The sequence below is a fragment of the Falco cherrug genome, chromosome 11 (genome assembly GCF_023634085.1).
Source record: "Falco cherrug isolate bFalChe1 chromosome 11, bFalChe1.pri, whole genome shotgun sequence".
Taxonomy (NCBI): Eukaryota; Metazoa; Chordata; class Aves; order Falconiformes; family Falconidae; genus Falco; species Falco cherrug.
In genome coordinates, this window is record NC_073707.1 from 33,538,010 (window position 1) to 33,565,155 (window position 27,146).

Genomic DNA, 27,146 nt, shown 5'->3' on the forward strand with positions numbered 1-27,146 from the left:
GATATATTTGCACAGGTTTGAATAATAATGATTTATTTGTGGTAATTTTGATTTACAGTTTACTTGTGGTTTTGCAGTCAGCTGATAATACATAATACCTTACACCACTGAAAGTCACCCAGCTGTCAAGACTCAAATGCGGAATGTGCAATACTTACCGTACAACATCAGTAGCAGAGACAGGTAACGGGAATAACTCATCTAGGGCAGCTTCAGCTACAGAACTGCTGCCATCGCAGAGGCGCCTTTGGCACATTTCCCCCCCTCGCTGTGTGAAAGCTGGTAAGAGGTTTGTTACTGGAGGCACCAAGTGAGACAGAGAGATTCGCTTCCCATGAGGCTTCACTGGGAGCCAGAGACTTCCCTCAGGAAACGGAGCAAAACCCGCTGACTGTTGGAGCCTCATTACTATGTCATGCGCTCCTTTAGAATCAATCACCAGTGAACTTTATATTAAAAACACCAAATATGAAACACTGCTACTTCTAGTAGGTTTATTAACATTACATTGTGGCTTTTAATATAAACTTTAAGAAGTTCTAATACAAGCAATAGACCCACTTCAGCACCTTCTTACCACAATAAGAGCAAGAGATAATTGGTACTTTAAACGAATTTTATAAAGTGCATATGAAAATTACAGTCAAATAAAAATTTATATTGATGCTTGTTCTACCAACAAAGGAGGAGGTGAACATTTTAATGAACAAATTAACTTCTATGCCAGAATTGGAAGTGCCTTTCAGTTCAGTAGTTTGGTCCAGTGCAGTTCTTCTAAAAAAACCCAAAACCACAACAAAACCAAAACAAACAAAACCCAACCAAACAAAAAACAAGGATAAAAAAAAAAAGTGTTTCCCACAAATAAATGAATCCAGCATTCTTTGTCTTCTTTAAAAGTAACAGGACCTAAAAAGCACCAAATTCATAAAATCTGCAATAACATTCTTCAAATAGGCCCACAAGTCCATATATTTAAATCTAGTTAAACACAAAAAAAAAAATCCCCAAATGCAAAAATCCCACCTTGTTACATATTCACATCAACTGCAGCACAAAAAATAATTACTGAAATAATAAGAGAAGAAAACTAAAGTCTGCTTTCTAGCAATAACTAGTGCATTGTGTTTTGAATGTTCTCTTCTTCAGTGCAAACATAACATTACATCTCCCTTCCATCTCTGCTTTAGAAGTGTGACGGATGCCCATACTGGTTTACTCCTTGTTGTGGCTGGTTACCTGGTTGATAAAGCAAAGGGAAGTGTTTGTGCCTTACGGCTGTACTCCACAGAAATACAGAAAAATACCTGTTTCATGCAGCAGTAGCAAACAACACTCGGTACAGTCCCTTATGTACCCAACGCATGCAAGATGCGCGTGTTTCCTTGGGGACTTTCCCTGCAGCACGACTGCAGAAGCCAGGGAGGAAACATGCAGCAAACGGCAACTGGCCCACTGGCCCACCAGCCCCAGTGCTGCAGTGACTCAGGCTTCTCTGGTGACCAACAGAAACTCGTGGGATGCACCAGCACGAGAATTTTGGTATTACATCACTACTGGGACCGGCAGACAACTGTCATCAGGTAAACTACTTACAAGTATATATGGCAGCACATCTCCAGAAAAATAATTCCATATTCAAATATACGTATGTACATCTACACACACACACTTACTGGAGAGCTGCTTCTGGAGCTGCCTGACCAGCGCTGCCGTCTGTTGTTGCTGCTGCGTCTGCTGTAAGCCTTGCCTCGGAAACTGTGAAAGAAACATGAAAGGTGAAAGAAACAGGCAGAGTGTGCGTGCCGTGCCAGGTGAGCCTGCAGCTTGTGCCACCCCGTCAGCTGCTGCTGGAGCTGGGGAGGGGGCAGAAGGTGGGCAGGCCGGCCTCTGCAGCAGGTCCCAATGGATTCTAACAGCACAGCAAGGTCACATGGAACAGGCTTCGAACTTTGAGAGCATTTGTTCCCTTCACCCCCCTGAAATCCTGCACATTTCCAGCTGGGTTACAGGTACCACCCATGCCCAGCTGCACGCAAGGGACAGAGTCAGTCTCTGGCTTTCCCACCCCTGGAGAGGCCAGTTTTCATCCTACAAGTCACTCTCAGCTGCTTTACTGTCTGCACTGCTCAAAGACAAGGCAAATCAAAACTGCAACTCAAAACAGACAGCCTTTTCAGCATTTTTAAACACATGCAGTTGAAGCATAATAGTCAAAAGAAGCTTCTAGAAAAGTTTTTTCCCCAGGGCAACGGCTCTTCAGATAAAAAGCAGGGTAAGCAGAAAGCACAGGCTGCTCACTTTGCTGCACGCCTGCTGCAGGGTGGGAGCTGCGCACAACTCTTGGCTCCAGCCGAAGTGGAGACAGATCAATGCCCAGCCAGCTGGGCCAACTCCTCCACAGAGCAAAATCATCATCCTTCTGTTCCCTACCCAAGGCCCACCAGGACTGAGACAAGGACCTTCCTGCCCATGGCATTCAGCACAAAAGGATTAGACACAAAAAGCCGCCAAAGAGATCTGCTGTTACTAAATTAAATCATGACTTCAATCACTTGGAAAGTATTCGGTGTAAATGTACCGACTCTCACATATTGGCAGCCTATTTACTGACCCACGAAGGCTATCGTTCAGGTAAGGATGGGTAGGAGAACGAGCACCCACTTTGCTTTCCACACCTCTGGCTGTCACTCAGGAAAAAAAAAAAATCATTCTCTATTAACAACTTTTGTTGATCATCCACATTTATGTCAGAGCATGGAATATATTACACACCACACTACTGCATTAGGACAGACAGACCTGCCACAGACTGCCTGCGTGTGTACCCCAGTGGGATGGACACTGCTGGTGCCAAAGGTCTGCGTATACCAGCAGCATTTTCTTCACTTGGAAAAATGCATCACCTGTATGAAAGAACAATGCCTGCGCACCAGCGATCAGAGACTCCTGAGGACAGACAGCTGACGGCACAGCTCCCGCATACCTAGCTACTCCTGGGAGGGAAATAGTGATGAATGAGGTACTGCTATGCCAGCAAGCACAAACTGAACCAAGCCTTCACCATTTACTGTGTCTTCCTCTCAAGGCCTCCGAGCTCTGTTTCCCAAGTCCTGCAACTTTCCTTCTCATTAGATTTGATGAAAATGCATGTGCTTCTAATTAAGTGATTTTTTTTTTCTGCTTCTGCAGAAGGATACACAATACACCTTACCAGTTTGAAAACTTGGTGTGCTGAATAAAAATGGAGTTATTCAATACTCTAACAACATCATAGGCGCTACAGAAAATGCCTGTGCTTTGTTTCAGTGAAACCTTTTGCTTAATGAAGGGAGTTGCGATGTTTTACAAGACTTCAGCATCTTTTTCCTTTCTGAAACCAAATCCTGTACTTAAAATACGTTGTGTAATCTTCTGGCTAACAGTCCTGAGTAAATGCTGACTTTAGTAAAAAACATTAACCACACCAGGGTTTCCTGGGGACATGAAACCAACACACAGAAAGCCTTCTGCTGTGCTAAGTGCTGGGAGAGGAGCTTGCAGCCAGGCAGGTGCTCACTCTCTGCGACTCTCTCACACATGTTGTTTGTTCTTGACATAAACACTTTAAGAAAAACTCAAAAATGAATGCAAATTATCTTTCAATAGCTGTCAGATAAATGTCTTTCATTTATCCTTACTCTTGCACTTACAAGCCACACCTCAGAGTTTCTCTATCAGATCACACTGATTAATGCTTTTAAACTCAGAAGGTAGCTATTTCAGCATTACTGTTATTTTCTCCATTTTTCTACAGCAAACTTTTTCTAGTTATCCTCACCTACCCTAAATATGCCTGGAAGAATTGCCCAAATACAGGAAACAAGCATAATGACATTATACATTCACTATTCATAAAAAATACTGGGTAGTGATAGTGATTTGGTAAGATCATTACCTAAACGATAAAAAGCTCCAATTCAGCATACAGGAATGTCTCAGAAGCGATTTTGTTTGCACAGCTGTCTTCAGGCAGCTCTGTTTTATGACTAACGATTTAATTTAAAAGGATCTTCAAACAATGAAACCCATTTCTTCCCCAGCCAGTTAGCAGTACAACCGAGAAATCGAAGGCCCAAAGTCACCGACAGCCACCCGTGATGTGACCTCAGGCAGGGCTGGGAGCCCAGCAGTGGCAGAGCCACCAGCGGCCGCAGCCGACACCAGAGAGAGCAGAGCAAGCGTGGATGCTTGCACAGACACGGCGCAGAGAAATGCCAAGAATCAGCACCCTACATTTCCAAGTGAGTGCTTTTCTCAGTGTCACATCAAAAACTAGTTCCACAACTAGCATCAGTTGTGTACGTGATCCTGCTTTCACTTCAAAACATTACAGAGACAAAAAAATCCACCAATTTATATGCAACAGCTACAGACTTCTCATCAAGTTTAAATTTTTAAAGATAGCAAGGGCTATTAATTATTACTATGATATATTAACTAGGATAACTCTCATAAAAGTGCATAGCACAGCAAGCATAAACAGGAAGAATTAATTCCGGTGGCAGTAAGGCGTTAATTTACTTTCACCTGCTGCTCTGGGACTACTAACAGGTATCTGTACACCCCCAGGATGAAAGAACCCTGACTTTTCAGCGGGGTTTACTTGGTTCTGTATCAGGTTTTCAAAATAGTCATGTATTTATGCTGCAGTAGGAGTAAGACTGAAGATGACTTTAAAGCACCTCATTATTTCCCCGCCTCTGAATTTGCACAAAGAAATTTAAGGCAATTTGTCTGGGCAGTCTTATTCACTGGTGATGGAAAAGAATCAGAACCGCACCAGTACCCATTTTTTAACTATATCCCCAAGTAATTCTCAAAAGAACTGCTATGGGTGGTTATTTGTATTGTTGGCAAATTAACCATTAGTTTTAAATCAATACCACGAAGTGTAACATCAAAAAGATATGTTAGAATGAACTTTTCCTACACACACACACAAATCTCTTTTTTGCCCAAAACAATGTGCCGTCATTGGCCCAACTTTGGCGTCAGTTTTGACTGAATTGGTGAATGAACCATGGAAGTGCAGGAGGCAGTGTGTACTCCGGTCCTGGAAGGAGCATCTCTGAACAGCAAACTGCAGTGCATTGCTGCAGAGGCACTGAGGGTCCAGCAGGGCAGTGCATGAGCCCTCCTTGCCACAGCCAGTGTTCACTTGCCTCCCCATCAGAGGGTCGGCAGGCAAGGTCACCCCCAGCGACACCTCAGCGCATGCGTGACCCACCTCTTGCCACGTTTTGGCGAGACGGACACAGTTGCGTGGTCTCCTGCGGACAGGTGCAGTTTTCCTCTGCCCACGCTTGGAGCCTGCCAGGCACTACCTGGATACACTAGGAGGCTGATACCGGGAAGCTTACACAAACCCTCTCCCCAGACTGCCACACCACCCGCCTCGGGAAGCGACCAAACCCACCCCCATCGCTACCCTGGCACCTCCCGGAGCACCTGGCAGCCACCTCTGCTTACCAAAGGCTGCTGCGGCTGCACGGGCTGGAGACCAAGCGCCTGCTGCTGCCCTGGCTGCTGCTGCTGCTGCAACTGAAAGAAGATGGGCATTGAAGCAATGGTGAGACGACACACGCTGCCTCGGGGAGCGACTGCGAGCCAAGCAGGATGGCTTTTCAGGAGTGATTTCCAGCACAGGATCAGGGCTGGCTTGCTGCACCGGTTACTGAAGGCCCCATTTGGGAGAGGCCTCACAGCTCTCCACTTCCTGCACCAGCCACATCAAGGCTGATGGGGAGCATTGTTAATAGACAAAAACTCAAAAGTCGGTACACTTAATTTACTACAACATCAAGATATTTTGATAGAATACATTATCATTCCACAAGAACTGGCACAGATAGTAATTGCATTAAAATGCAAACATAATTTGAAAAAATAATTTGAATAATCAGAAGGCCATGGGAAGGATTTTTAATGTAATTTACTTCCTCTGTGCCCAACCCTACGTATTTAGCTGATACACTGACAATTCTCTCCAAATTAAAAATATATCATCAAAATATAGGAAATAGGCCAGATGGGCAGCAAGCCCTTTGATTTAATTCTGGTATACATTATAAAGCCAGAGCAGAACCACTGCTTTGGTCTCACAGTCTGCCAGGCCATTCTCAGATTTAGCTTCCCCAGAGGCATTCTACAATCTCGAAACAATGGAAGTACTGAATTTTACTTCTACATCCAGAGCTCTCCTTTGGAAGCCCCAAATGTAAACTGAATTATTGCACTCAGGTAAAAGCAGTTCGGGTTTATATCACCAGGCTCTGCTGCTCTAGACTTGAAGACATGTGCAAAGCGAGCACATAACCCCACCACCTGGCATGGTGATGCTTACACTCCCTCCCTGCACTGAGACACCCTTTGCCTCTGACACAGCCGAGTCCCTCACCTGGAAGAGCCTCTGCTGTCGCATCTGCTGCTGTCTCTGTCTCACCGACTCCGGAGGCAGCTGCACTGAATTCAGGGTTGGGTGGGGACCCGCAGTCGATGCACTGTCCAGTCCCCCTCCAACCAGGGAATTTGGCTGCAAAGGCTGATGGCTGAGTCTGGTCAGAGGAAAAAAATAACAGATTATTTACAGACAGAGCACAAGTTACTCTAGGAGTACTCAACTGTAAGCTGTGACACTAGGCTTCCATAGATCTAAAAGACATTACATTCTACAGGAAAAATACATTTCCAAACAGGAATGCTTTGAAAAATATTCCATGATAGAAGCTGTACCACACCATTGCCTGGTAACTGATGAAGGTAATAACATGTTCCTCTAAACAGAAACAGATCCAAGCATTCAACTCTTGTTTTATTAGGAAGAGTGATGAGTTTCTACAATTCAAGCAAGAATTCCACATAAGCACCAAAATGTTCTCCAGACCGAAAGATCTCATTACGATGAATTTAGAATTGGTCATCATGAGGTGGTCTTTTTACTTTCTAAAATACTAAAAAAACCACACCAAGAAAGTGCTTTCTTAGGATGTTATGGGAGTAATTTAACATTGACAAAGCAGAAAGATATACATGGGGAAAACATGCCAGCTAGCTAGCTCATAATTTAGCTTAGCTGTTTAAAACTCAGTAAAGCCAAGGCGGTCCACGTTAGCAGCTTTATTCCTAACCCAAGGCACCCTGTAAGCTTTACTACAAGGCTGTCAACCAAGCCAAGGCCAAACTTTCTGAAGAGGTGCAACCCTATCCATAATTGAGCATATTCTTCAGACATCCGGACTTGCAAGAATTTAACAGAAGTTAAGGAACCAGCAGAATATACAGTAACATTCACAATCCCAGAAGCGCCGACTTCATTAAATATAACAATATAATGTTATAATTCAATATATAAGCACCAACTTCAATAAATACAGCAATTGATTAGCAAGTCATTTAAGTACACCTGAACTTAGCATCTAAAGGAGATTTTAGTTTTGGGATCAAATTAGAGCTGAAGCAGAGAAAGAATAGCATCTCTACTTGGTAACTGAGCACATCAGCGGCACTCCAGGATAAGTTACACAGGAACAGTGAGACAGGACTGCAGTTCTGGCAGCCAGACCACCTCGTGATGACTGATGCCTACGCGCAGCTGTGCTGCTTCAACGAGCTCACAGATGGGGTGAGCGCTGTGCTGCACAGGTACCCCATCACGGCTGCGGATGGGCAGTGCGTGCAGAGGCACACCTTGCAAATTTCGACTGTTCCCCACCCCCCAACTCCCTCTTTAATTTAAGCCTGTGTTTTGGGGAGTCACTCTACATCTATTTGAAGTGGAAATTAAAAGTGATAAAATTTCTGATTCGGTTAAGAGCAGAGCTGGACTGTCGCAGCACTCCCAAAACCAGCCAGCTGCAACAAGGTCTTTTACCATCACATACCAACACACTCTTCATGACAGTCCCTCTGCTGCCCTCTCCTAGTCTCTCCTCATCCAGAGCACACGTTCTCTCTTCCCTTCTCTCTGCTTCTTCCATCTCCCTCTTCACTGGCTGCCCAACCACTTAACAGAACAGCCACAGCTGCACCTTGTCTACATCAGCCAACCCTGAAGCCAGCCCACGGTTGTATATTATCAATTATAATTAACCCAGCTTCATTCCTCTACACTGGACTACGCTAAAGTGTTAGAAAAAAAATAATCTGATTCAAGACCATCATTGGAAACACCAGTTTTCTACCTTGTTTACTCTGTGACACTCCCTTTTATAGATTTCTTTCCTGCTTAATTTTCCTTCTGCTTCATTACATTTCTTTAACAATTAATATTTCCTCTTTCTCACAGGCATTGCAACTTAGCTGCACCTCCAAACCAAAATCAATTTAGTCTATTCAGGCTTAGCAAAAAATTCATTTGTCTATTGCTAGTTAAAACTACCAAGTTAGTCTTGTGTTTTCTTGACTAGAGACTCTTTGGTGAACCTGGAGTATTTTTTGTTTAAAACCACACACGTTTGCATAATATGGATACCGTATCTGTGTGTGTAGTGAAATAAGACCCAACAGCTGTCTTTAAATTAATTTTTATGTTCTACAAACACACAGGACAACTGGGCTACAATATGTGCCAAGACTAACTTAAAATAAAAATTAAATGAGGGAAAAACCAGGGGGAGATCGGAGAGAAAGGCATATTTATTGCTAATTAGACCCAACTTTAACCTCATTTTGATTAATACACTTTATTTGAAATAAAGCCTCAGACCTTTAAACAAAATTGCCATGAAAATCCTGCATGTTACCAGTTACGAGAGCTGCAGAGGCTCACCGCTGAGTGCCTGTCAAAGGCTGGATATATGCAGCAGCCTGCTGTTGAATATATCCGCTGGGCTGCTGTTGCATCTGCCGCAGCCTCTCCATCAGCACGGGGCTGGAATGAGCTGCTGAATATGCTCGGGGGTTGTAGCTGGGGGAGAGCACTACACCTGCAGGCTGCTGCTGCTGCAAAGGCATCTGAGTGCTGTACATTGTGTATCCGTGAGGCATGCTCTGCAGGGAGAAGGGACAGACCAGTAACTCCACTGTGCCTGTATGTAACTTAGCTTAACTGTAAAAGAAAGAGACAGACGTTATCAAACAGCCCAAGCTTGGGCAACCAGAGGCAAGTCAGTGAGACGCAGAGCTGTACCCATGCCCCGACCTGCCAGCCCCCACGCTGCCTGTACCCCACGTCCCTGCGGGTTCAGGCAGCTGCAGCGTGGTCACAGGCAGCAGGATGGCATTTGCACCATGCTCACCCTTCCCCGACAGGCCCCGAGCACCAGTGGGGCTCTGCTCCACAGCTCCATCTCCTCCTCCCCCCACAAAATCCCCAGTACCAGAATGACCACGACATAACAAGAGTTACTGGTATCTCACCTGACATTGCTCGTATTTCAGGCTTAACACTGAAGTACACTTGCCTTTACCAGCAACAACATTAGGAAAAATTAGGAAGCAACCACATTAAAAATGTTTAAAAGCCAAAGCATGCAGAGACCACAAGCATCCTAGAAGGAGGCCCCACCATTACCCTCGGTCACCTGCACGAGGCACATCCCAAGCACAGAAAAGCAGGCTGGGGGCTGTTTAAAAGTATTTTTATGCAGATGCTCCATGGGAGTGATGCAGTACCTGTGCTTGCTGTAACCCTGGGTACTGTGGAAGCTGAGACGGTGGTCGAACTTGCGGAGTGAAAATAGCAGCTTGGTCCATTGGCTGACCCTGAAAGACACATAACCCATCAGATACAGCCTCTGCACCCCAAACAAGTCCAGTTCTGGACACAGAACCCACCAAATTGTGTCCTAAAAAGTCATGGAGAGACTTGATCGCTTCCTTCAAGACAGCACCGCTGCTCAGTGCCAAACTGCTGAACTGTATTTACTCACAGGGAGATGGAAGAATTGACTGCTGTCTGATGTCTGACACTACTGTAACACTGCAGCCGTGAAGAAACAGCCATTTGCTGAACAGTCCTGCCAACACACTTAAAAATGGGGTTTTGCAAAGGATTAGAAAAAAACATTCTACCTGTCTTGAAGACAGTACATTAAATTATACAGGAAGCTTAGAGTGAATTATTATCTCTAGTATAAATACACAGTTGATATCTTTCTCAGGCTAATTACTAGCTTTCCCCTGATGAAGCACGCAAAATGCTGATTAGCAAATTTTATGACGACATACAAAATACCAGTATGATAAATGGATAAGCAAGCATCTCCAGCTCCCAAGCAGTACAGCTTGGAAACACACTCTGTATTTGTGATCAGCAGACAGCCTTGTTTGTTCACTTCAAATTGCCTCAATATTTATGCCCAATTAATGGCAACTCACTTAAAGATTTGAACTATAAATGCATTAGCATGTTTTGCAGCACCAGGAAAAAATAAAATGTTCGACTTAATTTCAGGACCAAGATTGTAATAAAAATGGTGAATGAGAATTTGCCAAGGATACAATCAAGTCTGTGTATTTTCCGTGCAATTGTGATGCTGCACAGCTGCACTTGATCACTCTGAAAGCCATTCTACTCAAACGAAGCTCAGTAGCAGACACGAGCTGGAAGGCGTGATGCTCCTTCCCTGTAGTTGCACTGTTCACCACAAAAAACTAACAAAAACCCCAAGCCCTCCAACAAAGCCTTCACCATTTTAACCAGGCTATCCTTACAGAGATGTATTATAATTCAAGGCTAAAAGTGACTTTAAGAACACACTGCAAGCAGCAACATGACAATCAGGGCTACCTGGTGGAAAAAATAATCTCCCACAGGACAAAATACCCAAGCACCATTGGAACTCTCCTCCTTTATCTGCTCCCAGCCCTTCAGTGGTAACTGTACCAACTGTTGGCAAGTCTGTAAGCACAACCAGCCGTCCTGCAGTTCAGCTGTTATTTTGCATTGAGCTTAAAAATACATGCATCCTCATTGACAGACCTGGGAAACAAGCAGAGCTACCTATTGTGAACGGGAACCGCTGGGAGAAGCAGTACAGTAGAGAGAAAGTGTTCCAGCTTCAACTGATCTGGCCCCAGGAGATACAGACAGCTGTGACCGGGGCTGGATTAACTGCCCTGTGCTCTGGGTAGAGAACAGACAGAAGGGGTCAAGGGCAAGATGCAAAACCAGGGGCAAAGCTGCCACAGGGCTGTCACATACTCAATTTTTTTCATACCTTCCCTTCTTTTAAAAGCAAACAGAAGAGACTGACCTAGCCAGGCTGCGTGCCAGCCTCTGGAACCACAGCTAAAGGGGTTACAAAGGTGCAGACAAGGCAGCAGGAAGCTCAGATACCACAGGCTATGCCAAGGAGGCAGAAGCTACACTAAGAATTTGTTTTAAAACCAAGCCAATATCTTGTGGAAAATTCCTAAAAACAAATTAGGGAGTATAGAAGGTGCTAACAGAGTAACATCTGTCAGGCCTGACAAAAGTTCAGACAAAATTACATTTATCTGGAAAAAATCTGTAAAATCAGATGTGGAGCTCTCAAAACCACCACCTGGAAGGTGAGGAACTCAAAGGCTGAACAGCACATACATCTGGCAGGTGGGATGCACATAAACCCAGTGTCAGCCAAATACAGGGGGAAGGTATTCAAGCACTTCAGTTTTTTTTTCTTTTTTTTAAACGGAGGCAAAAGAAGAAAAACAAAAAAAGAACAAGAATTTCTCCCAAGAAAATTGCTTCTGAAACTTTTCCTTAAGGTGCCAATCACAGGATAGATCAAGATGTAACCTCAAGTCACCCAAAGGTGAAATCTGATAAAGCCATGACTGATTTCTAGAAAAAAAGAAGTAGCCTTAAGCTCTTCTCCCCAGTGATACAAGCCCCCGTGTGGGTTCTGCCGGGCTGGTGTGCAGAGCGGGGCTCCGTCTGCTGTCCTTTTGTTTCTCTCAGTGGCAGCTAACCTGGTGCACCCAAGAGCAAAGTTTGTCCACTCGGGTCTATGCAGCGTAAAGTGTTCGTCCAAAGTCAGTGGAAGTTGTATCAATGGAAACTGCATTAGGCCCTAATTCTGTAAGAAAAATACTAAATAAGCAGCTGCGTGATCCCAGCAATACACAGTGGGCAGAAACCCACAAGTGAGTTTTGTCACTGACCTTTTTGCCACCGCCTGAAGTGCACACGAAGCAGCGGGGCCGGCAGGGCGTGTGACTCGAGAGCAGCATGCCCGTACTGCAGGCTTCACTGCCCAGGCCAGGCAAGCACCACACGCAAACCCAAGTGTGAAAGGTAAGCAAAAAGCTGTTCGTTAGGTAGGGAACAGACCGGTTTATTCCATGGCAGCACATGGCCACCAAGCAATCTCCTGCATTGTGAGAGAGCACTGCATTCCTGAGCAGCAACAGCAGATGTTGCTAAATTCAAAGGGGTACTTCTCCCTCCAGGCATAATTCAGTAAAGAGTTAACCAAACATGCGAGCCAATTGCTGCAAGCCAGAACTGTGCATGCACGTCAAACCAAAACAACAACAAAAAAAGAAGAAACCCAAACCTTTTTACTCAATGCTAATGCAATGTTACAGTAATAACCACTGTGCTCTTTGTTCTACATGCACCCTAAACTGAAGCAAAATGTACTGCTTTTTCCTGCTAAGATATGGGTCCATTGTGTATTTGCAGGGAATTTTCTTCTAGGTGGTGCTGGGGCTGGCAAAAGTGATTGTAGCAGCCATGGCAGAGTAGGCTGACTTGACCAAAATCTGACCAAATCTGACTTTGAAAGTAGGTAGTAAAACACTAGCACTTATTTAAATAAGATGATGATGATGATAGATTTGAGAGACCTCATGGTATACTTGCTGCATATCTAGATGTGCCCAATTAATTGCAAACATGGTGATCTGTACCCTATTCTGATATGCTATCAGTAATAACAGGAACGATTGCACATGTGTAAAATATGGACAACAGGGTAAGCAGCAAAGCTTTTATAAAAACACATTTTGCATTGTCTTTCCAATTAGTGCTTTTAACAACATTGCAGTTTCCTTAAGACAGGGCAAAAGTCCTGCAAACTAACTCTAAACCTGCTTTTCTAATTAATACCTGGAAAGCTTTCCAACACAGACATTAGGGATGAAAGTTCATGCCATTATTGGTTTTCCCCAGAAACAACTGAATTCTATGAAACAATAATTTAACAGGTAAGTGTTACCTGTTACTTGCTTTGGAAGTAACAAAATATTATTCTATTAGTTATACTAATAACTGCACATCCTGCCACAGCTCAGAAACAGACCACCAGGCAGTACGCTGTCGTGCTCAGGTGGGACAAGAAGTATTTTGGAAGCTGCAGCCCACACGGGGCCAGGGGAGCTGACCCTCGCTGCCTGAACTGAGCCGCACAACTGCGTCCCACTGCAGCGGGAACGGGCCCATGCCATGAACGCTTCAAGTGCTGGTGGCATTTGCTGGCCAAAAAGGGCGTGTGCTCCATCCCCTACTGCTCATCGGACAGGCTAGTTCTGCTACGGTGGGCGGCCGCGGAGAGGAGCAGACCCCACCGGCAGCGGTGAGAAGGCAGCAGAATGGGAACAAACAAACCATGCTTAGAGGGACACGGCATCAGACATATCTTGCAGCCAGCCTGATCTTTCACAGCAAGAAGCACAACAGAAGAGGGAAAAAAACCTGATCAACAATATAGTTATTGTAAATTTTTGTAAGAAAATAAATATTCTATGTGAGCAAGTATGTTCACAGCCTTCCCACATGCAGCCACTGCGCTACCTAGGTGAGAGGAGTGCCAAAGCATATCATTCTCATCAAAAGCAAAGTGTGCAGCCTGTGTGTTCAAAGAAACCCAGAAAAGAAAAAATAAAAAGTTCATGGTCTCAGAGTGGTTACCATTATGTTGTCAAAGCCATCCTGAAGGGATACAGCAGTGCTACAGACATCCTAAAGGAAAAGGACAGGCGAGAAAATAGCAAACAATACAAAGAATATACACGATTAGGCTTGGATTGTTAGTGGAGCAGTACAGCACCTTTATAGAGCTCACCTGTATGTAACTCAAAGAATGATGGTGTTTAGGAATGCTAACAAGATCCTTTTAGATGTTTTTTATGCTTATGAACCTCAATACTTTTATGAAATTTATGAACAGAAACTAAATGTGGAAAGGACTCCTTACCATGCACAGGAGCCTATCAATTCCATACATAATACTCAAACAATTTTTAACAAGTCCTGCTCTTAAAGACCTTGCACCATAGCTATTCATTTCCAGGAGCACAGCATGTATGGCACAGCGCTAAGGAGCGGAGTCCTGGACTGACTTTACAAAACTGCCCAGACCACTGCCAGTGACTTCAAGCTGAGTCGGTAATTCCATTCAGCAGCTGCAGAAACTTCCTTATTTAAGCTCTACCCAACAACATACACCACACAGTAGCAATGCTTACAAAGCATCTTGTTCCCAAGTTTTCAAATACTACCTTCAGGCTTCTATACTGTGATAGCATTTTCTACTCTAAATCCAGGGCTGCATGAAGAACTACAAGCTCCCCAGGGATGTGTTCCTGAAGGAGCACACCGTGCACGCATGCAGGCAGGCATCCCACTGGGGCAGTCATAGTGCCAGGCAGCACACAAAGTCCCAGTGCCACTGGGACCTCGGAGGGGCTTCTCTGATGCCAGCATTGCCAGCTCACACGTAGACAACAGGGAAAGCAAAAAGCATGGCCTGGTGAATTGTGCATTCCTTTCATTACAGTGAAAGTTTTCACATATCAGGATGAACTAATCTCCCCAAACATCCAGAAAGGCAGAATGTTAGAAGCAGATGGAAAACAACGTGTCCATCTGTGGTACTGCCCAGCACGCCGTGAAGGACCTGGCTGTGCAGACCACTCTGTGCAAGTAATGGGAAACAACAGCTGGGTTTGGATGGCTCTGGTTTGACTTAGTTTACATCAGTTTAACTTACACTGACTTATTGCTGAAATAAAAACATGGCTGATACGGAACTACTGACTGATGAACATCCAGCACGTGTTATACGTTATCTGAAATAGGCACCTGAACCTACCCTGTCAAATTGTACTGCAGCTTTTACACTGTAAAAGTTCATTCCAAATCTTATGAAAAAAGTTCACTGAAGACACCTTATTATCTTATTTAGTCATGGATTCATGCCTTCATGATAGTTTATTTTCCATACTGATAACCTGTTTATGTAGCACTTTGGAGAAGTTAACCATTGTTCTTTACACCTCAGCTACTGCCCCTGTTTGAAACCAAAAGGGAAACACAGCATTTTTTGTCCTCTAAATGTGACAGTGTTAAACAGCAGCATTCCTTAAATGTGAAAATGTGTTATTTTACATCTTCATTTACTGCTTTTTGATCCATCTAGCCATAAGTACTGATCATTATTTGTTTACTCAAGGCTCTTATTTAAGCTTGTATTCTATCACAGTAATTGAAAGCCAGTTGAACCCAACACTAAAATAGTGAGATACTGCCTAATGTAAGAAATATTACAGGGTTTCTATTAAATAAGGGGCAATAGCTCACTGTAGAGCCCAGTATCCTAACATGTAGGTTACCTAAATCCTCAGCACCTCATAATGCCCACAGGACAGCAGCGACGGATCTAATATCCACTGTACCACTGACAAGATAAAACACACACCTAGAGTCTTTGGGGCCTTGGGCCTTGGGTGTTTTGTTTTGGTTTTTTTTTTGGTAAGGTAGAAGACAGCACACGTATAGGGAAACCCTGGTTTCACAATTATGAACAGCCCCATATAAAACTACTGTAGCCCATCAGCAATTTAAGCACTACAGAGGGCTTCGCATGCATTGTAGCAGACATTGAAAGAGGGATGAGAAGGATAATGAGGGAGGGAGCTGTAACAAAATAGAGACAGCATACCAGAAATTACGAGGATACTTGCTGAAAAATTAACCTATTTTCAGCAAAGAGGATACATCATGGAGTTTGAAGGCAAGGTAGCATAAAGGCAATGTAATATATACTGCAGTGAGGGTAAGAATGGGTACGGAAGGACAAACAGGTGAAAAGTTACTGGGTCTACCACCAACTACTGTACACATATTGCTGATTATCTGGGATCCAAAACCCAATTTGTTGCTCTTGCACCATCGATTCAATAGCCATACTCTGAAAACTAGCTCAGATGCCAAAGGGTGTTGTGCAACAGCCATGTGCGGTCTGGCGTACAGCAGCTGCAGTCTGCCGAAGTGTTAGAAGAAGTAGCAGCTACTTCTAGAGAACATGGGCATCTGTCTGCACACACGTATGGAAAAGGCTCTTGCCAGACCTCTTGGATTTTTCATTGTGAAGAGCATTGCTGTGCCTCTGCTGCTTACTTGTCGCTCAGTGGTATGTAGCACCATGCAATTCCACTATGAAAGCCTCTGTGACACAACAGGGAACACCATCAAGTAGCAGAAGGAAAACCTGATTCTATGAAACACAGCAAAAATAGAAGGGACTAAGGGACCAAAGGGCAAATGAAGTTTAAATGCAGATGGTCCTGGTTAAGCAATATTTGGGGAATTACTGCAGTGGCTAAATACCAGCTGGCTCTCCACTCCATAAACCTGTGCAGGGCAAGCAGCCCCCAGGGAAGGCAAAAACCACTGTGCTGCTCTTCAGACAGAGGTTTGAACAAACCTGTTGGAGAGACCGTGACTGTGCTTGCTGCCTGAGGAGCCGCTGCTGCTGCTGTTCTTGCTGCAGGAGTTTCATCTGGAGCAACTGCTGCTGAGGTGTGATTGCATGGATAGAGGGGGGCTGCATCATGGTGCCGGAGCGCCGCTGCAGCATGTTCGACAGGGCTTGCTTCGTGTTTGTTGGAACGAAGGAGCCTGTCGGATCCAGTCTGGAACCACCTAAAAACCACCCAAAACACAAATGTGTTCTCTGCCTTCGTAAGAGCATTGTTGGTACAGATCACTGCTCATTCATCAGCCCCTATTTGGTTAGCTCTACAGTAATGGTGATAAATTTATCTCTGCAAAGGCAGACCACTAGTGAACTGGATTAAACCGTATTACTGACCTGAAAAATTGAACAGGCAAAATAACTTTGAGGACTACCACTTGTAAATGAGAAAGAAAAGCAGAAAGGCTATGGGCTGTTGCACGTTCTATGTCACATAAAACATTTGACTACTACGGATGAAAAACAAAGTTGCATGTCAGATTAAAAGCGTGGTATGAGCAGCTTACTATGTCAAGCCAATTTCATAATGGGATGGCAGTAATTTATGCACTCTATGCTACTTGATAAAAATCATGTATCTATATGTCAGACTTACAAAGTTAATCTTACACATTTGTTTTTAAAAGCTGCATTTCCTTAAACGTTTTAGCCACTGTCTGGTATATTCTGAAGACTTTTTACACACTTAGAACACAGATCTAGTTGTATTTGGGGCTTCAGAAAAAATATTTAACATTTATAACTGGAACCAAACTTCTAAACTTCTGCGTAATACCCGAGGACACAACAGTATTTCTCAAAAAATCATAAACTGCTGCCCCCTAGAGCAGGTACAATACCTGTTAAACTGGGTAAACGTTAACTGGAAAGAACAAAACAATCCTACAAAAAATGAAGCTGAAAATACCACAAAGCTGAAAAAATGCAAGCCCGTGGATTGATTTATTCCCTCTAGCAGATGTTAAATTAGCCACCATGTTCCTTGGTATGAACCAAAGAAGAAATAAGCCAAACATAAGGCATTTGTTCCTTTTAATCATCCCTTCTCTTCTTTCACTCCTCATTGAATTTCTACTAGCTTTCTTGTACTATTCACCACAAGTAAGTCATTCTTGCTTATCTACCAAAAAAGTTTAATAGCTTAACAGAGACAGAAAGTTTTTCAAAAAACACCCCCAGAGACCTATGGCTAACTAAGGAATAAAATAAATGCCATCAGCAGGCACAGCCTGCTTTGGAGAAACAAAACACGGCTGTGAGAAGTCAGCTTTTGCCACACATCAAATAACGCCATGGTGCTGTGCCTCTGCCTGCCAAGCGCACACATACCTGGTGGGAGGGGCTGGCCCTGCACGAAGAAGCCGGCCTGCTGCGGCTGCCCCACCATGTTGTAACCCCACAAGGCAGACGGCGGATGGTGCATCATTTGAGAGGAAATTGGCGAGTAAGTAGGAGGCACTCTATACAAGTTGTTCTGCGGATATTCCTTGAAATATACAGTAAAAGTGAATGTTACTGACATTCATACCTTACTAACTCATAAATAATGCCAATTTTCCTACTAAATCATTAAAGGCCAGAGACAGTTCCCATTGTCGTTTGCAGTGATGTAAAACACAGATTAAGTCTCAGGCTGCCCACAGGTAATTAACAACTTCATACACACTCCATCCATTTCTACCTTATTGGTAAGTATTTTCTGCAGGCTATGGTAAGGTATATAGCACAAGGACAGTTACAGTATCAGTATATAAATAACAGGAAGAACTTAACTGAAACATCAAATAACCCAGAAAATTATCTTAAAATTACAGCTACTTAAAATGCAACACATTGACAAACTAGCTGGGTACTGACAGAATACTGCCACTTCTACAGCATGTACGACCAGACTGGCAGCAGAGTGAAGAGGACAATTGCACAGAATGCTGCTACTGGAAACGTACATTGTTACTTGGGTGATGCCCAGCATGTTTCTCAAACCCTTGCTCTAGGTGATTCTTCAGCTTAGGAACCCGGACCTCAAAATCCAATAAAAACCCAAAAGGTAAGTATCTCAGAAGCCAGAACAAATTTCACAGTAAAACAGTTTATATCTGTAAAAGAACCTCTTTCAAATTGGTTTCCATTTGAATGGGACCTGGGTTTAAACTGTGTTTGATCTCAACATAATTTGAACTGGAGGAATTTTAGAAATTGATACAAACAGCTGTACTTTACACCGAACAAGAGAAAGCATATACGGAACCTGAATGATATTTAGTAAGATCTAGTCTACTATATTTTACATAGCACGTAAGGTCCTGAGCACTGTACATTCCTCTACACTGAGCTCCACTTGATACAAAACCACCCTCCTTCCAACCACCTCCTCTCACTCCATTTATTAGGACCCCCTCCTCCAGGTGCATAACAATTTCTGAAAGCAGCTAAGACAGCACCATGCAACATCAGATGCTTCAGCAAGAGAGGTCAGGTTTTGTATGGGGCACCAACTACTTACATCAGCTCTTGAGCTTGACTTTGACTTTCGCTTCCGACTCTTTGTCTTCTTCTCATCGTCTGTGGCGTGTTTGCCCTGATCTGAGAGCTCTCCTGACTTTCTTTCTGGTTCCTGAGACACAGGTGTGGTGGGCTCTTCCTCCTCCTCTTCTGGAGGAAGGGGCAAGGGCTCGAGGTAGTAACTCCGTGGCTTGGGTTTGGTGTGCATGTGGTACAGGAGGAGATGCTGCTGCTCCTCATATTTTATTACTTTCCTGTCAACACGAACTGTACCAAACCATGCCCAAGAGAGAGGAGCAGGATTTTTGTGGCCTTCAAATAAATCCCAAGGGGACACCTTTTGTTTTGTTGAAACCTGAAGGCCCTGTTTCAGAATAAAAGTGAAGTTAGCATTTTAAGAAAGTTGGAATGCTACAGCAGACAACTTGCTTTTGTACATCATTAGTTGAGTCAGGAAAATCCAGTAAGGATATTTCCCCTCCACAAAATGTACCGAATGCATACTGGTGGAATTTTAACCTCTATCTGAGGCTGCAACTACATAAGAGCAATTATATTTTTATAGTACCATTTTCTTGTAGCTATGCTAAAATTCTCAAGTTCCACCTCTCACATTTTGAAGGAAAAATCAAGTATCTATCAAAAATTTCTGATCTGAGGATACCATTCCTAAAAGTTTACATATTCAAATAAGGGAAGAAAGCCTAAGCACTAAATCACAAAAAAATGCCTACCCAGTCTGCAGAATAAAAAGCTCTGTCCTTCTCTTCTAAATAAATTCACTTACAATTATGCATCCCTTCAAATTCCCCAAAAATCCAAATATACCCCAGCCCCACCCTGCCTTTTTTTCTCTGTCTCTTCTAAGTAGGATCACCCTCCAGCCTCCTCCCAGCAGGTAACAGGTCAAAAAGTTCCCAGGTCAAATGGGCTCTCGCATGTAGGATTCTGCTTGAAAAGCAAATACTTTGTAAGAGCTTTTGCGGAGTTGGACAATACCAGTCAAGACCCTATAGTGCAAGCTTATGTCAACACTCATCACATTAGCAGTTACATACTGCCCACGTGCTCTGCAGATTCAATAAGGAAGGGCATGCAGCAAACATCACTGATTTTTAAATAAATCAGAAAGTGAAAGGTTACCCAAACTCTTGAATTTGCATGAGTGGCATAAAACTGTTTCCATTTAAGATGCATATATACCTAAAGCTCTGAGACTACCTGCAAGGATCAGCAACTCATCCGGGAGAGGAGGATGGAATCACTGCCAGTGCTGGTGCAAGGTCCAAGTCATGCTAGGCTGCCTGAACCCATTTGGCTGGGGTTTAACAGCTCCCTGCGTGCCTTTCTCTAACCCCCCTCCCGGTTTCACCCTCTGCCCGAGAATTTTCATATGGATCACGCAATCAAAAACTGTGCAAGAATATCTGGAACAGAAACACATTTGATACCAACAAACAGTCTGTCATTTGCAACTATTTTTAAAGGTCTTATTCGACAAGAGCATTCCTCACTTTTGGCATCACTGCTCATAGAAAGCCTACCTGTTCAAAAGAGACGCAGTGCCGTGGCTGAAGCTTTTGTAAGGACTGGGGTTGCACCAGAAAGCTGTATTACAGCAGACGTACGCTGCTTTTATGATACTGCACATAAAGGCATGTATTGTACAAGCTGTACCTGTTTGCTTGAATTCCTAAGCTTCAAAAATCACGGAAAAACTGAGGTGAAAAAAAACATTTACTCTTGCCTGTTTCTTATCAATGGAGTCAAATCCCGCAATTTTGTTCCCCTTGGTGTCAATCAAGGATCCCATTGGCTCACAAGTAATAATATCACATGTCTGCTTTGGCAAAGGGAGCAGCTGGCGAACCTTGTCAATGCTTTCCGACCGCTTGTCTCCCAGCTCCTTCTAGAGAATAAATACATCGATCAATCAAACAGAAAGGGAAGGGGGTGGGGAGAAGAGAAACATTTCACTGCTTTCAGTATTAGAAAATGTCCTGTTTCTGGATGAATCATTTCCTTGTACTTTTACTAAATTTAAACAAGTGGCTTTGCAAGGGGGTTTTGGGGCTTTTTGCGTGGGTTGTTTGTTTTCTTTTTTTAAAGAATGTAAGTTACCTTGTAATCTCTTGTTTAAACAGAATGTAAAAACCATGTAATATAAATCTAGTGTCTCAATCATGATTAAAAGTAACTGTCTTGCAGGATCCCTAATTTTAATTTATTACCAAGAAAATACTAGAAGTCTGTCTTCCCACCTCCACACTAAAATTTTATTTTCTCCTTCTACTCCTTGTTATCCTAGTGCTGTTTCAGTCTTGCTTCGTTTTCCAAGAGGCCTTCCCAGACACTAGAAATGACAGGATTAAAGGATGATCACAGAAAGCAATTTAAAGGAAATGCTGAAAATGGCAAGACATAACACTTACTTTTAGTTTTTTCACTAAATTCATGTAAGCCCTTTTGTTCTCCTCAGGCCCTCCTTGGGAAGCGTTTGACAAGTCTGAGGCAAGCGTCCCATTGATGAGGACACCCAGCATATCCAGCACGGTTGTGAACAATTCGCTGAGAGTAAAGACAAGCATTACCCTGAGGAACTACCGATTGCCAAGAGATCCAGGGACAGCTACTCAGGGCAAAGGCCACAAATGCAGCTCTTCAAACAAGCCAAGTTTTTCAGGGCGTTCTGCATACACACATACCTCAGCCTGCATGCGTCAGCCCCAGTCTATGCATGCAGGTGGACTGTCAAGACATACACACAAATCTTACTTATAAACCCCAGCTCAGAGCTACAAACAGCATGAACTAACAAACAGTCACTGGGAATTACAGGCTCCCAGACTTCAGAATGTGCTCAGGTATGTGCTTGTTAAAGAAGAGCATCAGTAGTGGCTCCAGTGCTTTCCAAGGCAGAGGTGCTCCCTAACCAAGATCAGCACCAAGCACATAAATTGCACTCAAGTAGTAATAGGATAAGGGTAAGGAAAATGTAACAATAATATACATGCAATCTAAACGTATAAGCACTAAGGACATGAATTAGCTTGTTTATGTAGCGCAGACATACTTGTTGGTTTGCATATCCACAGTTCCTGAAGTGATTATCTGCAGGAGCAGAAGTGCCCAGTCAGTGGTCCACTGGGTGCTCCTCTGCACAGTATCAAACATGCCGCCTACCTGCAAAATAATACATGCAGAGCCTTGCTATCTGCTGTATCTCATATAGGCACGCTTCCTTTATCATACGGATTACTTATGAATAAAACTGCTCTCCAGTCCCACAAATTCTTTGTGCTGAATGCTATCTTGAAAGGCTGACTTTAAATAATTTTTCTTCCCCACCCCATATTCCCAGCAAAAAGGAACTACAGAAAAGCAAAATATTATTACACTGCTCCTTCAGTTCCCCATCCTCACTTTCATGTTTGATGCAACGAATTGAAGTTGGTGAAAAAATTATCAGAACTGAAAAGGTGTTGAATTACAACTTTATAGTTAGCACTTTGCTCCCACACCCAAAACGCAGACAATAATAATATGGTTGTAATAATGAAAATAATAATATAGTTATACAACTAATATAATAATATAATGTAGTTGTCTAACTATATTGACTGCCTAATTCTGTAAAATCCTTGCTTGTTACATGGGGATAAACCGTCAGTGGACAATGGTCTGGAATGTCCACAAAAAGATGATGCATTTCTGAGGTTCCAGGGACACCGAAAGGAAGAAAGCAGCACAAAAATAAGGCATGAATAAGGTATAGGCTTGTCCTTCCCATTCATTTTATATGAACAATGTCCAAACATTATGGCCAAGAGCCATCAGCTGAAACAAGAGGGACGGGCAGAGCAGAGACGAACGCCAACGGAGTAGAGACCCCTGCGTCAGGGCCGAGGGGGCACTAACAGCCCTTGCTGTCCCTGGCCAACCCCACTGGGGCTCCCCCTGGTCCCAGCTCTGGGGCCCCAGGTCAGGAGCCTCAGCCTGTCCCCATGGCCCTGCCCGGCCACACCAGGGTTTGTCTGACCCCGGCTCCCCTTGCTGGGCCTGATCCTGAGCCCCTGCCGTGGGCTGATGTCCTTCCATGGACTCAGCCTGTCCCCATCCCAACAGAGGAGCCTGATGCCTGGAGGGGCTGAGGGACCCCCTCAGCTGCCAGCTTTCATTGTGCCCCGGCCCCAGCAGTGCCCTGACACAGTGCTGCTTCCTGCTTACCACCTACTCCAGAGTAGCTGCTACACCTTTTTATAACATCAGGAAAACCACAGAAGGTTTTCTTACCAAGTTAAGACGAAGTTGTAGAGCTTCATGCATCATTTGCCGAGCTTTAACATCGTCCTGGTACCGTTCTTCCCTCCAGTTACTAAGGATCTAAGAAAAAGCAATTGAAGTATTTGTGACCATTATCTATAAGGAATCATAAAAGATTACTAACTTTTTTATCCTCGTGCCTGCTTAAGGTTTAGAGCAGAATAAGCAAACATTAATGTGTAAAAACCTGATAATCTGCTATCAATTGTGTGACTAGATCTTCCTGTTGTGGCAAAAAAGAAAATAAGCAGCTTTGTTACACATTTATTAAAAATATTGTTTCAAACACCCTACTTAACTGTTCACCACAGGAAAGTAAACAGACCTCTTGCACTGGATGCAGCTTCCCAACAGGATCTGGGGGATCTCTGGGTGTGAAATGACCAGAACCTTAGGGAACCTGGACCAGCTGCATTTCAGGGGAGAGACCATACAGCAAAAGGAAAACCCAGGCAGCAGTAACACCAGGGCGGGGGCGGGGAGGGGGGACACCATCAAAGGAATTAATTTAACTAGGATGTTGACATATGCCATAGCCTGGACTGGAGCAGGGAGGCAATATGAGAAAATAATGGCCCTACAGGTATCAACTTTCACTGTCACAGTAACTCAGAAACTAAAGACAGAAAAAAGGAAGCATGGACACACTACACTGGGCATCGTATATATTCTTTTAAAGACAGTCCTAAGGAGCTATTGTAGGCTAGAGCATGAATCAGATGGGAGCAGGAAGCCTTGAGCAGAATCAGCAGAGGCTGTTGAGTAAGCACAAGTGATACAAGGAGAGAGCTGCAGGCAAGGGGCCAGTTTGGGACTAGCAATATCGTTTTTTAAAATACGAAAAAATCCTTAATCTGTGCCAGCTGGAGAAGATTAAGGGTTTTCCTAAAGAAGGAAAGTTTCAAACTTATAAAAACATTTTATGATCAAGCTAGAGACTGAGAACACTGTTCCTCTCAGGACAAACATCTTTTATTGTTTTTCCTGGAAAGAACTGGAGTCAGACTCAAGTTCATTATATTTCTCTGTAACAATTTTAGAAAAAAGATATATTCACTCTCAAAAAGGAAGAAAGACCTCCCCATTCTTCCTTCCTTGGACTGTTCCTTTTGGCACACCATTGCACTGCAATTATCCTGGTTTTATGCCATCTCATACACAGAAAACTGATGACACATAAAACATCTAAGAAAGGGTGCTCATGGTTATGCGCTTGTTTTACCTGATTAACTTGATTCTGCAGCGATGTTAGAAGCCCTTCTCGTTGCTCATCCTGTCCCTTAAGGCAAGTAAGTACCAATGAAAGGAAGGGTTGCTGACTCAAAAGAGACATGCTTTAACAGACACAAATACAGAAGTCAATTAGTAAAGTGATTTTGATACTTCCCATCCTCACTCCCTTCCTTGTTTTGTCTACTTTTTTCCCCTGGAAGTGGCATTGCCTGTATTTATGTCTGTTTCTGCTTTAGTAAATTAAAGCCTTGCCAGACGAATTAAAAAAACATGCACATAAGAAGACAGCGCACCAGCCAGCATAAATGCACATAGTATGCATGTCACTAATGAGAACCCACCTAGCTCAGGGCACTGAGAATGACCAGTAATTGCGTGGACACTTGAAGGCCTGACTCAGAAACAGAACATGTCATTTTAAGACTACTTTGATAACCCAGGGATATAATTTTAGTGGAGATTAGGCAGCTGAAGTTTCTAATCCATGTTAGCAGTCTGAAGTGAATCCCAAGTACGCTTCCCCTACAAGCACTGATTAGAATGACAGCTGCCTAAACTGCACTAGAATTCTAACACAGGCTTAGTAAGTAAACTGAGATGCAGCTTTAGCTGGCTGTAGGAGACATGCCATACCAATGCGAGGGCTTTCAAAGTCTTTATTTAAATTGATGTGTATCCACTATAAACATAAAATTAAGACAAACTGGAAGAAATACAGGAACAAGAATTTGAAAGTACAACATGTGAAGTAGAAGGAAGTTAAAAATGTCAGCAAAGGGACTTGAGTAACAGCTCATGCAATGATTTTTGCAGTTTTAGATATACAAGCTCCTTGACAATTAAATGCATCCATAAGCACAATATAAATACAAATCCACACACACATGTGTCTATGCATTACAAGTATTCATTTCAACTGTTATTTTCATTAGGCATTTAACTTGACAATTAGTATAAAGGAATGGCAAAATCTCAAGGTCCCATAAAAGGAGCAAAATGGAAAGCCTGCATTTTCAAAAGTCATGTTAAACTGAACATCACGGTAGGAACAGCTGTTCATTTTCTCATTAATTTTGCGAGGAAAAGTTTACAATTTGCGACAGTTACTGCAATCACTAGCCCTGCTACACAAAGCTGAGTCTGAAAAAAGAAAGACAGATCTTATGTAAGTTGCATAAAATTTCATACTTTCCCATAGTTTCATTGGGTTTGTGACTCACAGAGTAGTAAAGTTTGGTTTTGATCAAGAAGAGACTGAAAAGCTTTGAAAAGCACACAAGGAAGTAATTTATTGTTACAACTAGAACAACTTCGTAAATGCTTTTACTTCTGCACACAGGAATAACTGTGGAGGAAGGGCTTGACAGTTTCTATAGGCATTTTATTTCGGCTTGAAAGAGGCTTGGGTTAGATTTCCTATATTAGAGCTCTCCCGTAGGAAAAGAAACATAAGACAGAGAGAGGTTCCATGTTCCCTTCTACTGATGCAAGTAGCAAAAGAGCCAGTGAATAACAGAAAAGTGCTGAAATGCTCAGGCACACCTAATAAAGGGATCCAGAAAGCAAGATGTCTTCTTCTGTCTAACAACAGATCAGGCAGGTATTGCAGATGAATTAGGACAAGGAAGAGATGGCTTCATAAAGTTAATACAAAGCATACCTAACTCAAAAACTGAACATGGTGAACAGTAGTCCTATAGGTTTATATATCACATAAGAAGCTTATCAAAGAAACAGTCCAGATGAACTAGGAGAGTCCAACATAACACAGCGTTATGGGCATACTGCAGTTATGATGGAAAGAAAAAAAATATAATTAAATCTTCTAACCTTAAACAGAATATAAGCTAGGTGGAAGAGGCTGGAAAATAGCAATAGATTTAAAAAGCTCCACAGAATTTAATGACAACGAGAAGTCAAAAATCAATACATGCAGCACACAAAGCCCAATTATTGGTTCCACGCTTGGGGAAAGTATACTGCATGAACGACACTGAAGGTGATAAAAAAAGACAGCACATGCTAGTAACATGTAAAAACAAGAAACTTATGGTGGGACCATATACAACCATTAAACACCGCAAGCTCTTGAGAAGTGATTTGCTTTCTTGAACAACTGTACTTTGGAAGAGCTTCACAAAAAGACAGACAGTATTGGAAGCTAAGAGACCTTTTTGTGTATAGTATTCAATGTAACTTCTATCATAGCTCTAAGAAAGTACAAAAAAAAATACAGGCACGATGGAAGAATATTTTACTAAATAACCATTAAGTCACTAAAAACCTTGCATGCTTGGGAAGTTAGAGATGAGCTTAAGCTTAATTCCCAACAGGAATTAAACGACATGACAATTACGGGAC

At 43.1% G+C, this 27,146-nt stretch overlaps 1 protein-coding gene across 20 annotated transcripts in view; it reads right to left on the minus strand.

Moving 5' to 3' along the window:
• Window positions 1-480: 480 nt before the first annotated feature.
• MED12L (mediator complex subunit 12L) overlaps window positions 481-27,146 on the minus strand; it is a 150,413-nt gene continuing 123,747 nt past the window's right edge. For 12 of the 20 annotated variants that reach the window (XM_055723948.1, XM_055723957.1, XM_055723960.1 and 9 more), the window contains 14 exons: window positions 24,775-24,886; window positions 23,523-23,612; window positions 22,303-22,412; window positions 21,662-21,797; window positions 20,977-21,138; window positions 19,231-19,593; window positions 18,057-18,213; window positions 16,677-16,894; window positions 9,655-9,744; window positions 8,810-9,030; window positions 6,440-6,596; window positions 5,512-5,583; window positions 1,677-1,758; window positions 481-1,239 (listed from right to left, as the gene is read on the minus strand). In XM_055723948.1, the coding sequence (XP_055579923.1) occupies window positions 1,187-1,239; window positions 1,677-1,758; window positions 5,512-5,583; window positions 6,440-6,596; window positions 8,810-9,030; window positions 9,655-9,744; window positions 16,677-16,894; window positions 18,057-18,213; window positions 19,231-19,593; window positions 20,977-21,138; window positions 21,662-21,797; window positions 22,303-22,412; window positions 23,523-23,612; window positions 24,775-24,886 (2,023 nt within the window). In that variant the 3' untranslated portion in view covers window positions 481-1,186. Of the gene's footprint in view, window positions 1,240-1,676; window positions 1,759-5,510; window positions 5,584-6,360; window positions 6,597-8,809; window positions 9,031-9,654; window positions 9,745-16,676; window positions 16,895-18,056; window positions 18,214-19,230; window positions 19,594-20,450; window positions 20,657-20,976; window positions 21,139-21,661; window positions 21,798-22,302; window positions 22,413-23,522; window positions 23,613-24,774; window positions 24,887-27,146 lie in introns of those variants that run through there. The other 8 variants (XM_055723949.1, XM_055723956.1, XM_055723952.1 and 5 more) reach the window with 7 other exon arrangements.